Source organism: Marmota monax, unplaced genomic scaffold (genome assembly GCF_021218885.2).
Source record: "Marmota monax isolate L192 unplaced genomic scaffold, Marmota_monax_Labrador192_F-V1.1 WCK01_AAM20220418_F8-fsc00015, whole genome shotgun sequence".
Classification (NCBI taxonomy): domain Eukaryota; kingdom Metazoa; phylum Chordata; class Mammalia; order Rodentia; family Sciuridae; genus Marmota; species Marmota monax.
In genome coordinates this window covers 25482522-25496186 of record NW_026692194.1, presented here as the reverse complement: position 1 = coordinate 25496186, position 13665 = coordinate 25482522, and the positions used below count along the sequence as shown (strand labels likewise).

At 41.8% G+C, this 13665-nt stretch overlaps 1 protein-coding gene across 14 annotated transcripts in view; it reads right to left on the bottom strand.

Annotated features, from left to right (window-relative positions):
• The window catches only part of Slc8a1 (solute carrier family 8 member A1), a 370999-nt gene that overhangs the window by 308541 nt on the left and 48793 nt on the right, over positions 1 to 13665 (bottom strand). For 9 of the 14 annotated variants that reach the window (XM_046425323.2, XM_046425326.2, XM_046425335.2 and 6 more), the window contains exon 2: positions 7935 to 7998. The exons of 1 other annotated variant lie outside the window; for it this stretch is intronic. In XM_046425323.2, the coding sequence (XP_046281279.1) occupies positions 7935 to 7998 (64 nt within the window). Of the gene's footprint in view, positions 1 to 5982; positions 6007 to 6417; positions 6577 to 7703; positions 7911 to 7934; positions 8077 to 13665 lie in introns of those variants that run through there. 4 more of the 14 variants (XM_046425342.1, XM_046425348.2, XM_046425351.2 and 1 more) reach the window with 4 other exon arrangements.

Here is a 13665-nt window from a genome sequence, read left to right as displayed (position 1 = left end):
GGAAAAGAACCACTGACTTCATCCCACATCGATTCACAAATTTCATCATGGGAAGGCCCACACCCCCCAACTTCTGAATAATTATTTTGTAATTAGGTTTTGGGGTTTTTTTGGTAGTATTGGGAATCAAACCCAGGACCTGACACATTCTAGGTAGGTGCTCTACCACTGAACTATACTGTCAGGATGGATGAAAAATTATTTTGGAAGAATGACTGGAAGCTCCCGAGAGAAGGCACTTCTGCAAATTCTGATGCCACCCCCAGTGGGGGCCCTACCACAGTCTACAGAGGAAGGGAAAGTATGGGTATAGAGAGAGCTGTCCGATTCTCTAAACCTGTTGCGAGGACTGGACGCTCTACATGAGCCTAGAACCAGGGGAAAAAAATGAGAAGCTGGAGAAAGGGAGAAAAGGAGAAAGGGAGAAAATATCAGGGCCATGAGTGCTAAAATGAATAAACTCACCTGAAATGGTATGAGAAATATAATCATCGAAGTTTAGTAAAGAACAGGCCGGCAGGTGGTCTGCCCCTTGCCTCACTTCTGAATGTTACAGCATCTCTCCTCCAAGTCTGTGCTACAAGTTCATCCTAAATTTTGGGTTCAAGTCTAAAACACAACATCCAGTGCATTAGGCTACCATTTGTTCTAGATCTATAGTTATCGAGGCATGGTCCTAACTGGAACACAGAGCAGAACTGAGGAGTCATGAAATGGCCCAAATATTGCTCCAGGGTTGCCTCTGTCATCCATTAGCTGGGGCATGGTTTATTTTTTTTTTTTTTCAAAAGTGACTAGCCTTTCTGTTTTTTTCTAAACCCTTTTCACTGTGAATGAATTATAATGCCTCTTCCTCTACAAGCCATGTCCAGTGTTCTGTTTTTCCTTTTAACTGCTCCAGTACTTACTTGCTCAGGTGCAAGCTGATGCTCTAACTCACTCAATCCCTACCTTTTACATGTAGGTGTTCTAGATCATGACATCCCTGAAAGCAGAAAACATTATACAAAGAGCATGGCCACTGCGCATGTACTAACCACCAAGTACTAACACGTGGACAAGTTATTATTCAACTGAGTCATAACTTTCTTTTTCTTTTTTTTTTAAATAGGGATGATGATGCTTCCTTACAGGGCACTCATGAATACTAAATTAGAAAATTAGTATAAAGCAACTAAACTAGACCCTGATACATCATGAATGTTCAACTAACATCGAACAATCTCTCTTCTTCGGCTGCATTCTCAGAAAAGCCCAAAGTAGGGTCTTGCATGTGCTCAATAAATGTCGTGGTTGGGTTGATGTAAATTGTTAAATCACTTCCTTGTCTGTTTGAATTCGTCTCACATTAGATTTATCCTAGAAATTATTATTCTGACTTCACATGTAATCACATCTGCAAAGTGATTACTTTTGTCTTTTAAAGTTAAGATAGACTCGAATATTTATATTTATTTTCCTAGATCTGTTACATGAGCAGGGGATCCTCTAAATTGGTATTGCACTATTATATTCTAAGCTATCTGTGTGAATATTCCCAAATGATATAGGAGATTCCATTCAAGATTTTAAGGATATCAAATTATTTGAAGGATATCAAAATATTCAAAAAATATTTTGCCCATTTCTCAGAAGCCTTAAAATGGCTAAATTTTCAAGAAAGGATCCAAGGTCTGTTACCTTGATGCTGCTGCTGCTGCTGCAGAGTAAAATTTCATTGTGGAGCTTTATTTTTGCATCTTTCTGGCTACTCTCCATAAACGGCCCGTTCCCAGGTACTCAGCTCACTCACACTTCCTCTACCAGAAGAGTCCTTAGAGGGCACTTGGTAGGCATCAAACTGGTTTCAAACTTCTTTCACTTCCTGTGCATCTTCCTGTGTTCCAGGTCCTCAGGACTTTCTATCCGCAGGCTGATCAGATAAGCCAGTCCAAGTTGAAAAATGAACATATGCTAATGGCTTATAAAATGTCATGGTAGCTCTTTCCCAGGTAACATTATTGCATTAATTCATTAGGCATCTGCTGGATAGAACTCCTTTATCCAGATGAATGGTTTTAATAGGATTTCAGATCCTACATCCGCCAATGAATAAATGCTTTGAGCCTGAGAATGCTGTGCCCATCCTCAAATGACTTGATAGACTGCTGCCTAGGTTGTATTTGCCCTTGACCACAAAAACAATTTTCTTTGCTTCAGTTGCCAGTCAGAGCCTTCTCCTTCCAAATGGTCCTTTCCTGCTTCAAAAATTGGCTAGGAAGTTTTTGGTGAAGTGGAAATGTATTTCTCTCAAACCTTTGTCTATTGTTACTTTCTACACCCTCAACTAGGCAGATCAAAGGACAAATATAAAATACTTCAGGTTCAAAACAGAATTGCCAGCAAAGAGAGCCTAGAAATAACACTTGAGGCAGCAAGGACTGCCAGCAACTGTCTTCCCAAGTTGAGTCAACACACTAGAAAAAGACACCAGATCTCCCTACTTGTATTCTAAACTGCTGTTGATGAAAACATACCAGAGATTACTCTGGGAGTATCCAGGTCAGAAAATGGGCTGTTTGATTCACAAGTACAACTGAGAACCTTATCATTGATTATTTTAAGTCTTCAAAATATGTACTGGGTAAAAGGTATTTTGTGAGGTGGGGGGCATGAGAGGGGAAGGAGAGAGAGAGAGAGAGAGAGAGAGAGAGAGAGAGAGAGAGAGAGAGAGAGGGTGGGAGGACACAAGAGAGAGACAGAGAGAGGGAGAAGAGAGCTTCTCTTTTGGAAAGAAAAGGAAGGAAACTGAAAACAATCCCACTGCATTTAATGAAGCCCCACTGGACTAGTCCTAAATCCAAATCCAAATCTCAAAGGCAGATACTGAAAACTCACACTCCCAGAATCTAATCCACCCCAACGGGTCAGAAAACACTTGACATTTACTTCCACTAGATCTTAGATCAATCTCCAGGGAATAGAAATCCTTTTGTTCAGAGAGAAGCGCTGAAACAGCTAGTTCAGCAACCTACTGGCCTGGTTAGCCACAATTCCTACTGAGAATGAGATCTGAAGTGATAGACAGCTTAAGGAGCTGAAAGGGATGCTACATAGGATTCTGGAATCTAGGGAAAGTCAGGAGAATATTTGCCACAAGAGGGAGCAGGAGAATTTGGTAGGAATGGGAGACTATAAATATAGAGGTTATGATGAGGAGGTCTACCTATAGATGCAGGAGGTTACGACGGAGGGTTGTAACTAAGAAGTCATAGGATATTAGAGGATACTTTAGCAAAAGACATTCATCACTTAGAGGTTAGATAAAGGATGAAAGATACCAGAAGAAGAGAGAGATAAAGCGTGTTGACTTCTAAATTCTCAGCAAATATAAGGCGATGATTTAATTTTTATTTGAAAGCAACACACACACACACTGCAAAAATATAAGATGTTAAAACAATTTGCTCTAACATCCCCTTTCCACTGTGTATCTTTTTTCCCCAGATTTAATATCTAGTTCAATTTGGATCTTATTTATTTCCGGGCTATAAGGGCAGCCGGCTTCTTCCCTACATGCTGTTTTCCCTCTACCTGAGGGGACAATAGAGAAAGAACTGATCACACTGAATGGCACCATGAAAATCAGAGGTTGAAGTCCTAAAATGCACTTATTTTGAAACAAACACATCCAAAGGCAAAGTGAATACCTACCTTGCTTTTGTTTTTTTGTTTATTTTAGCACAACTTGGTTGGATCTGATGAGCTTTTCTCGTCATTTATTTTGTCAAAGAAACAGATTAAGCACTAAGAAGGAAGGAACCATGCATTTACTTTGCAAGATAAATAAAAGTCTATTTTTGTCTGATAAAAAACATGTTAAATATAGCTTGTTAACAAAAGCTAAAGCTGTCTTGGAATGAATTTTATTTTTTCAATACATAGTAAGTTTGAAAGAGTAATTAATGTAATTCCTGCAAATGAGTCCTGTAGGTGTTCAAGACTGTACCTCACCTTCCTTTAATAATTTTATTTGGAGTTAAAGCACTGTCACTGTTGTTATGCTTTCCTTTCCCTGCACAGCCAACAAAAGGATTATCTAGTTCTTAATCTAAATCCAAAAGGATACAGTAGAAACCATTAACTAGTAATGGTAAAGTAAATAGACAAGGAAGTAGATGGATAGATAAACACACAACCTTCATATTCTGTTAGTTCACTACTCTAATCCCAGCCCCATTAAGACAGAGTCGATTAAGTCTGATTGTCATGGACATTCTTACATCCTTTGCACAGCTAAATGGTGAATAATAGCTTACCTCTGCTAAGCGCCCCCCCCCCCATTTTCCCCTTTTTTTCTAGGAATTAATCATTCTATTTTTAATAATAGTAAAAAAAAAACATCCATTTTAAGGAAGAAAAATGGGTGCTTCCTTTATAGCAAGTGGGAGAAATTTTAGATAAGGAGTCCTTCTATCCAAAGGGAACCCTTCAGGCAGGCAGCATTTGTAAAACGAAAACCATTTAAGAAAACACATCTTTGCTTCTTGGTGAAATAAGTGATTCCTCCCCCACCAAATCACTCACAAAGCCCCAAAGATGGAGCAAGCTCTCCTTCCTTCCTCCTGCTTTCACACCCAGCTAACCTCCCAATTAAGCAAGTTTAGCAAACCCAGAGAGCTAAATACAAGCAACACAGGATTTGAAAGAAGAACCTAAAGCCAGTCATTCCTGTTCTGGCTTTGTTTTCTTATCTGAAATGAATGAAATATCTAGATTCATTTTCCTCCCTCCTTTCCTGACTTGCTGCAGGAGAGCTCTGACAGAGAAAGAGGAAGCATTTAAGTGTGTGAGTGTGTCTGTGTGCCGTGTGTGTGTGTGTGTGTGTGTGTGTGTGTGTGTATGCGTGTGTGCGCGCGCGCACACGAGCGCTCCCGCGTGTGTTGGGGGTGAGAGAAGGGGAAGGTATATACTTTCCATATTCTCTCCTGGACCTCCCTCCCCCCGTTTCCCTTAGGAAATCTTCATACAAGTCCCGGATTGTGGATGTTCACTGCTCCTATTCGGAGATACTCAAGCCAATGTCTTTAACCAGATCTGATCAGAAATCTCCACCTACTCAGTCCGCTCCTCCATGTTCAGGATGCCTGTACTGTCTTCACCACATCTGTCATATTAAAAAATGCTTCTTCCACTACACCTCCCACTGATATCCTTTTTTTCTCTTTTTAGTCTTTACACCTCCAGCAGGACAAAGTTTGTGTTGTTATATTCACAACCACTAGTGGCTGACTAGCAGAGAGGTAGAGAGCGCCTTCAAGGCAGCCAGGATAAGGGGGGGTTAAAACCATAACCTAGTGCAAAAAAAAAAAAAAATGACTTTCTTTCTAGCGACTGCAGACCACAGGCACACTGCTTTCTTCAGAAAATAAAAATTCTTTGTTAAATTTGATCGCCCCTTCTCTCAATCCAACCACTGCTACTTTATCTGGGGAGGGAAATACGAATTGCCAGCCCAAGTCATTCATCAGACAGCGACAGAATCCGTGTAGGGAGGGCGAGTTAAACAATCAAGGATGCACATATGCTGTATTTTTAAAAGCATCGCCTGCACGGATTTGGTTTCTTGAACCCACTGTCCAGCTATTAAGACCTCCCTCTTCTTGACGAAGGAGGAGCCAAGAAGGATATCCTCGCATCTCAGAACATAGACCATTTCCCCGAGAGCCAGCACAGCCCCCAGGCAGATAATGCAGCTGCAAAGTTCCTTTGGAATCTCTTGGGGAAAGATGCCTGTGTGTGCAGAATCCCCAATGCACACCACGACATGGTGCCCAGAGACCCAGACCCTGTAAGTCCACTCCCCACATTTTTTCCTTGTCTGTCCCCTCTCTCCGGCCACACCTCCCTCTTCTCCGCAGTCCATGGTGAAGGAGCACCCAGAGCCCATCTGCAAAGAGGGAGGGTCGCAAGTGTGGCCTTGGGAAAGACCCCAGGGATTACCAGGAGGAGGGAAGACCGCGGAGAGGAGCCCAGTGGGTGGGGACGCCTGGGTCCCTAGCAGCGCTGCTTTCTGGGTGGACTTATCTCTTCGCGCCCGGAATCCTCAAAGCCCAGCGCGGTGCAGGGCGCAGCATCCCTCCTTAGCAGCCCTTTCTTCCTCCGGCAGCCTGCACTGGCAGGCAGGCACCCTCACGCCCAGAAGCACCAGCCCGAGCAATTTCACTCCCCGCCAAGCTCAGACACCCAGAAAATGTGCAGGCGCGCGCGCGCACACACACACACACACACACATTCACACACACACACACACACACACACAATTTGGAAACCAGTCTTTTGCCAAAACGAAGGAAGTGCAGCCTTATGAACAGCAAGAGGAAAACAGTTCACGGTATGTGACTGGATTCCTTTTGCTTGCCTACCATAGGATCCTACCTGGTTTGGGGAGTGTGAATGGATTCTCCCCAGTTCCTCCCGCTAGTAGGAAATACGGCAAACTCCCTGCTTTTAAATAGCTCCCGATCAGGAAGAGGTCGCTCCCATCTTCTGCGGGAAGCACAAAGCAGGCGGCGGCGGACAGACTCCGGTGCAGCGCCGGCGCGAGCTGGAGCGGCGGCGGCGGCGGCTGGCAGCGGTGCGCGCGGGCGGGAGGCAGCGCGGAGGCCGGCAGGCTGGGAGGGCCGGAGCCGGGCGGCGCGCGCGCTCGCTCCCTCCCTCCCTCCCGCGCACACCCGCCTGCCGCCCGCCGCCCGCAGCCTAGCACTCGCTCACACGCGCGCTCGGCCCCGCCGCCGCCACCGCCGGGGCCCGCTGGCTCCCCGCGCTCTGGCCCTCTGCGCGCTCCCCCGGCGGCCTCAGTGATCGCTTGTGGTTCAACCGGCAAGTTTCTGCAGCACCGAGGCGGTGGGGAGCCCTTCCAGCCTCCCGGCCTCTGCCCCTGAGGATATAATTTTTCTATTTCCTCCAGGTTCTCGCCCCGCAGTGCGTCCGGGCCGCGCGCTAGCGCTCTCTTGGGCACCCAGCCCATGGATTACACACGCGGACCAGCGCTGCAACTTTTCTTTTGAACCTTCTTTGCCTCTTCCACAGACAGAATCCCGACCCCCCATTCGCCTACCCGTTTCTCACCTCTGAATTTGTTACTCCAGATATATCTTTCTTCCTCCACATTCTGCCCCTCTGCTAAAGGAAGCTTTCTTTTAGCAAAGGAATCTGAGGATGTATCAATGATTTTTTTAAATCTTTACTCCATGTTTTTCCTACATATCATGTATGCAGGAGTATACGCTAGGTACTAGATGCTGACACAAGCAAATAAGGATGGAGTTGGGGTATTCTCCAACCAAGAACTCTGAAAGGCTACCCCGTGTTGGTATTTTGCTCAAAGATTGCAACTCACTTGGGAATAAAGACCCAAGAGGCTGTTTAGTGTGAAAGCCATGCCCTTTTAAACTACAGAGAGGAGTAAAAGCTGAGCATTAAGATTGAGTCAGGAAAGACCTAATGCAGCAATCGACGAACCATTCATTGCCCTTTCCAAGAGAAGCATTATCATTGCCAATACATCACTTCCCCATAATTAATAAAGGAGCATTGCAGCAGGCCCTTGCTCTCTTGACAGCTCATTCATCCTTACAAATCCTTAATGACTTGGCAGGATGAAAGGCTAGCCTCACTATAGAGTTCACCAGCTCCCAAACCTGACTGCACAACAGACACACCTGGAAATGCAGACTGATGCTGTAGAATCTGATGCAGACTCTGATGATGTAGGTTTCACGTGGAGGCTCTGAGTTTGTATTCTTAAAGCACCAGTTGATATTGGCCCTTGTTGTGGCTTACCAAGGTATGTGGGGCCAGGACCTGCTATATTAGGAAAGTGAGGGGAGGAAGGAGCTGAAAAGCACAAGGCAGAGTTCAAGTTCTTTATCAGATTTTCTCCTGATACTTACAATGTGGCTCTGGCAGTCAGGTTTGGGAGAGAGAGATTCTGACTCCAGGAATTCCAGTTTGATTCTGCAAAAAAAGAGCAAGGTATTGGAGCAGTAACACTCCTTTATCCCTATGTCAGTGGCTCACAAACCTGACTGCATTCAGATATCCTCGGGAGCTTTTAAAAGTCCCAGGGTCTAGGCCACACCCTAGAATGATTAACTTGCAATCTCTGGGGTTAAGACTCAGGCATCAGTAATTTGTTTTTATGTTCCCTGGTCCATACCTATGTGCAACGAAGGTTGGGAACCACTGCTCTAGGCCAGTACTCCTTAAACATGAATGTGAGTCTGAATCACCTGGAGATTGCAATTACTCCTTTAGTAGGCCTGGAGTGGGCCTGGGATCTGCATTTCTAGCAAATTTACAAGTGACATTGATGTTGCCTAAAGGAGGACTGCTCTTTAATTAGCAAAGGTCTGTCGTACCCAGTACCCATCCAGCATTTAAGGACACTCTGGCAAAAGAAACTCCAACCCACTGCTTGCCTTGCAAATTTGCAGGAATCCTCCTTCCCTGTGAACATTTTCCTTTCTTTTCTGAGATAAGTTTTCTTGGAAGCTGCTGTCCACATAGACTTTTGTTAGACTGAACTGAGTAGTGACACTTGGGGAGACAGAGAAGATCACCATCTTTGGGTTAGAGTACATCCTCAGCCAAAATTCGCTTAGATCTTGACTTCCAGGGAGTGTGAGAGGCAGATATTTGGCTCATACTCAAGGATAGGGGCTTGGAAAGAAATGTGGCTGTCTTTTAAATGACAACAAGAAAAACTTGTGACTAAAGATTCTGTTCATAGGATATAGGACATAGGTTATGAAGAACACAAGCTAAAAAGATAAATAAAAATGTGAGTGAACTATATACCTCATTGGAATAGATTCTATAGGGAGGGTATGGCCTGTTATTACTATTATGGGCTACTTAGTGACAAAATTTTCTTAAAAGGATAAGTATGTTAGATGGGGTGACAGTAGTACTGGTCTTTCGATGTCTGGGCTGGTCTGTACTGGTCTTTAAAAGCCTATCATTTTAGCAACTAAGAAGTTATCAAGGCTACATACAGATCCTCTTCTTTTCTAGTCTAAACTGATGGGCTAATTTGGATTCCTGGGGGCAGGGGACCTACATTGTATGGTCTTCTCCTTATCAAAGTCTATTAAGGGGTGGCCTAGTACCCAGTGATTTGTCACCCTTTTTATTTGGCTCAATTTCTGAGTCCCTAATTTTCTTTGCCTTTCATTTCTCATTAAAGGCATCTTTATAATGGTCCCAAGGCCCTGGGGCAAATCAAACCTTTTGCTCCCTCCTAAATGTCATACATGACTGAATTTTTATTGCAAGAATTATCAAAGGCAACATCACTGGCACAAGGCTGTGGAGACTACAGCTCTAGGTAAGGAAATAGTGAGGTTTCTACAGGCTGTGACTTTGGAAAGAAGAAATATTGTATGCAAGAAGGAGGTGATTTGCATTCCAAAATCGGAGCTATTTCTTAATGGTATTCTTGGATATTGATTGCTATTCTTTTCTTCTGGACTTGGAATTTATAATCACAAATCTTCATTGTATCAAACCAAAGCAGTATGGAACAGCTATTGAGGGGTCTGCACAGGAATATCACTAAGATTTGATATATTCTAAAGATGGTTCAAAATTTCAGGAATCATTTCCTAGCAAATCTTCAGGGGATCCTTAAGCAAATTTACTTTCAGACCAAATATAAATGATGTGAATTAGACCAATTTTATATCCAGTCTATATAACAAGGGTACCAAAGATTTGTTTAAAGTGTTTTTTAATACTATGTTAAAACATCCAATAACTTTCCATTATTGAGAAGACAAATACTTTGTTTTTAGTTCCTTTTAGTTTTACTTTGAGTCACCTAGGTCAGAAGAACCACTATTGTTTTCTCCATTGCCTGGGCTTCTTAATGTATCAGTAGAGTCCTAATCATCCCCATCTTATCTCCTAGTCCATCACCATTCACCACACAGGGCTGTGCTTATCACAGGCTCAGTTTCATCTTGATTTCCAAATAAGAAAAAGGTACTAGAGCACTAGCAGCCTGGCCAGGGAGGGAGCTTAGCCATAGCCATTTTCCCAGACTTAACAACCTCATGTGGACCACTGGACCCCTCATTTTATCATTTAGGTTTTCTTTGCTGCTGATTGGATCCAGGGCTCTTTGCTTTCAGGGTGACTATAGAGATTCTATGTCAACTTCTAGGTGCTACTATTCTTTTTCCTGCAGTTCAAATTTTACTTCTTTATTTTGTTTTGACCAGTTGAATATCAGTCTTCCACTCCATCAAGTAATGGGCCCTGCTAATGTACAAAAATCCAGAGAGCCTGTAGGTAGACTTGAAATAATAACCTCCTGCCCTGGGCTCCATTACTGGGGGGGGGGGGGGGGCAGCCACTTCCTCTGAGTCACCAATTAATTTTCACAGTCTTGGGATACCAGGGGTCTGCAATTCTACATTTCTATAATTTATATTCAAGGATTAGACTTGTACAAAATTCTGACTCTTTTCATTTTCCATTTCTGCTCCTTGTTACATTAAGGAAATATTTAAACCATAGTCCACAATTTTACCAATGGGAACTCAATGGCAGAATCATTATCTAGAGCGAATAGTAGGTCACACAAGAGCAACTGTCTGTTTAAGAGCTGAGGCTTAGGAGTCCGAATACAGGTGGGATTCATAGTTCTGCTCTGGCTGTGTGAACTTGGAGAAGTTTTTTAGCCTCTAAAATCTCAATATCTTTGTCTGGAGAACCTAAATCATGAAATCTCCTTCAAGAAGTTGTAGGAAGGATAAACATATATAATGTGCTTGGTATATGTCTTTCTTTTTTTAGTACTAGTCACTTTTAAAGTGACTTAAAACCCAGGGTGCTTAACCACTGAGCCACATGCCCAGTCCATTTTATTTTACTTTTTAAAAAATTTGAGACAGGGTCTCACTAAGTTGCTTAGGGCCTCACTAATTTGCTGAGGCTGGCCTTGAACTTGTGATCTTTCTGCCTCAGCCTCCTGAATTGCTGGGATTATAGATAGGTGTGTACCACACAGCACCCAGCTTGATATAATTCTTGATCATAATAATTATTCAACTATAAAATGATATCCATATAAATAAAAAAAATCAAGATAATTAGTTTTTCATTATCAGACCATCATGTTATTGATAATGATTTTGATGTGATTTTTGTTATACAGAATTTTAGACATTGACTAATCCAAAAAATGTATATTTATATATCAAGAGAGTACTTTCCTTTTCTGTAATGAAGGAAACTGTACTTTCTGATTTTATAAGGGCAAACTGGTTATTTCTGTTAATAGTATTTCTTTCTCACTATGTCTTGCTATCAACTTGCTCTCCTCTTGTCTCTATTAAATCTGAGGGTACAATTTCAAAGAGCAATTTTAACCAAATACCACTACAACTAAAATTTTGGTTACCACATTAATTTATTAACAGAGGACTTTATTTGAAGGACAAACTTCTTCACTATGTTTGCACAGACTTTCTACAACCTTGGCTCAAGGACTGTCCATCAACAGGGACTCGAGATGAGGCCCTGGGGTGCTCTGTACCAAGCAGTTGTTCCTCACAGTCCAGTTTTGAAGCACTATCCCTGAGAGATGGCATGTCAGCTTTTTCAATAAATATCTTTTCTAAGACATCATCTATGATATATAGTTCTCTCCCTGAATCTTCAATTGCTGGCCACTGATTAGAATTTCTGAGAACTGCCCATATTGTAGTGGTTACTGCAATGCCCAGACAGTAGCCCTTGAAAATGGTCATTAAAAAAAGACTTATGGGGGAAATGGCTGAACTCCTGGGTATCTTAGTCCATGATTTTAATGATGCTGATTCTGCTACCAATGGAAGTCTCTGAATAATGAAAGACACATTCTCATCCCTTTTACAAAATTCAGAATTGCTCAGTGTGACTTAAAGTGTTGGTAGTAATCATGAGCAGATAAAGTTCTAAAACTATGTTCTATTTTCTTTTCCTTTTAAAATATTATCCCAACTATACCACTCCTCAATATTTATCTTGAAGAATCAAAGTCATCGTACTTTAGTGATACACCCATACCCATTTTTATAGCAGTAAGACTCACAATAGCTAAACTATGAAACCAGTCTGGGTGTCCATCAACTGATGAATGGATAAAGAAAATGCAGCATAAATACACAACAGAGTTTTATTCAGTCATAAGTAAAAAATGAAATTATGTCATTTGCAGGAAAATGGATGGAACTAGAGAACATTATGTTAAGCGAAATAAGCCAAACACAGAAGGTCAAGGGTGGAACGTTTTATCTCACATGTGGAAGCTAGAAAGTAAAAAAGGAAAATAAAGATGGGAGTGGGAACCCATGAAAATGTAAGAGACCAGTAGAGGAAAAGGACCAAAGAATGGGAGATGGGGAGTCAAGGGGAAAGTGTTGGGAAATGATACTGGCCAGATGATATTGTTATATTGTGTGCATGGATGAATATGTAACAATAGATCCTGTCATTATGTACAACTATAATGCACCAATAAAAGATATAGAAAAAAATTAAAAATTGCCATCTTTGGGTTTCAGCATTTCTAAAAGTGTAAATCAAAATCAATGGTGAGTTATTTGTGTAGGCATAAAAATATTTGCTGCCTATAATTTAATTTTTTTTCGAAAAATAAAATTTTATTGGGAGAAATTAATGTAGAACCAAATAAATGAAGTAATATGTATGTGAACAGTTGATACACTAAATATTTGAAATTATATCAAATTCAAATATAACTTAATTTTTATATAAGAAATCCTTTGAATTAATTGGAAGAGCTGATTTTTTGTCTTTTGTAGACTGAAAAAAAAAGTATAAATGGATTTGCTTATATAGAAGTGTAGGCCCTACTCTTGGAGATTTCTTCTCTTATTGGTCAGATATTGGGTCTGAACATTGTGTGTGGGGGGGAGGGGATTGTTTTCAATTTTGGTTTTTTAAGTTTTTGTTGTTGTTGTTGTTTGTTTGTTTTTTAATGTTCTCTGTGTGGTTCTACGTTTCAACCAGGGGTAAAATTCAATGAATGAAAGGTGAACTAGCTAATTAATGATAAAGACACATGAAAAAGCCCCCTTCTACCCAGTAAAGTATATTGTCTATTAATATTTAACAGAATATAAAAATGAAGACTTCTTAGAAATTTAAAAGACGGCAGGGCCTCAAAGAGGCAGAAGCAGGTATTTTAATTCTCCTGACAAGGATTTAGAAACTGGAAATTATGATCAAGAAAGTTCTGTCCATGGCTGCAGGGCCTCTGTCTGTCTTGTTGAACATTCACTCCACCCCCAGCATAAGCAGAGTGTTTGGTACATGGTAGATGAATTAACAGAATGCATCCCACCCACTGTAAGAGGACTGGTCTGTGTGGAAAGAAGATGGCTTTTGCTTTCACGGTGAAGTAAACTCTCTGGCGCCTGTCCAGTAGAATTGCAACTTAACACCAACCACCTCCTGGTAACTGCAGTGCAGGCCCTGGTTAGCAACTGACATAGTCCCCATATCCACACCCACAGTCCTGCCTGGCCACCTGCTCTGTGATGACAGGCAGATTGTCTGTTACATTGCAGAAGGCTGAACCCCACAGAGATGGCAATCAGACCCAGCCTCAGG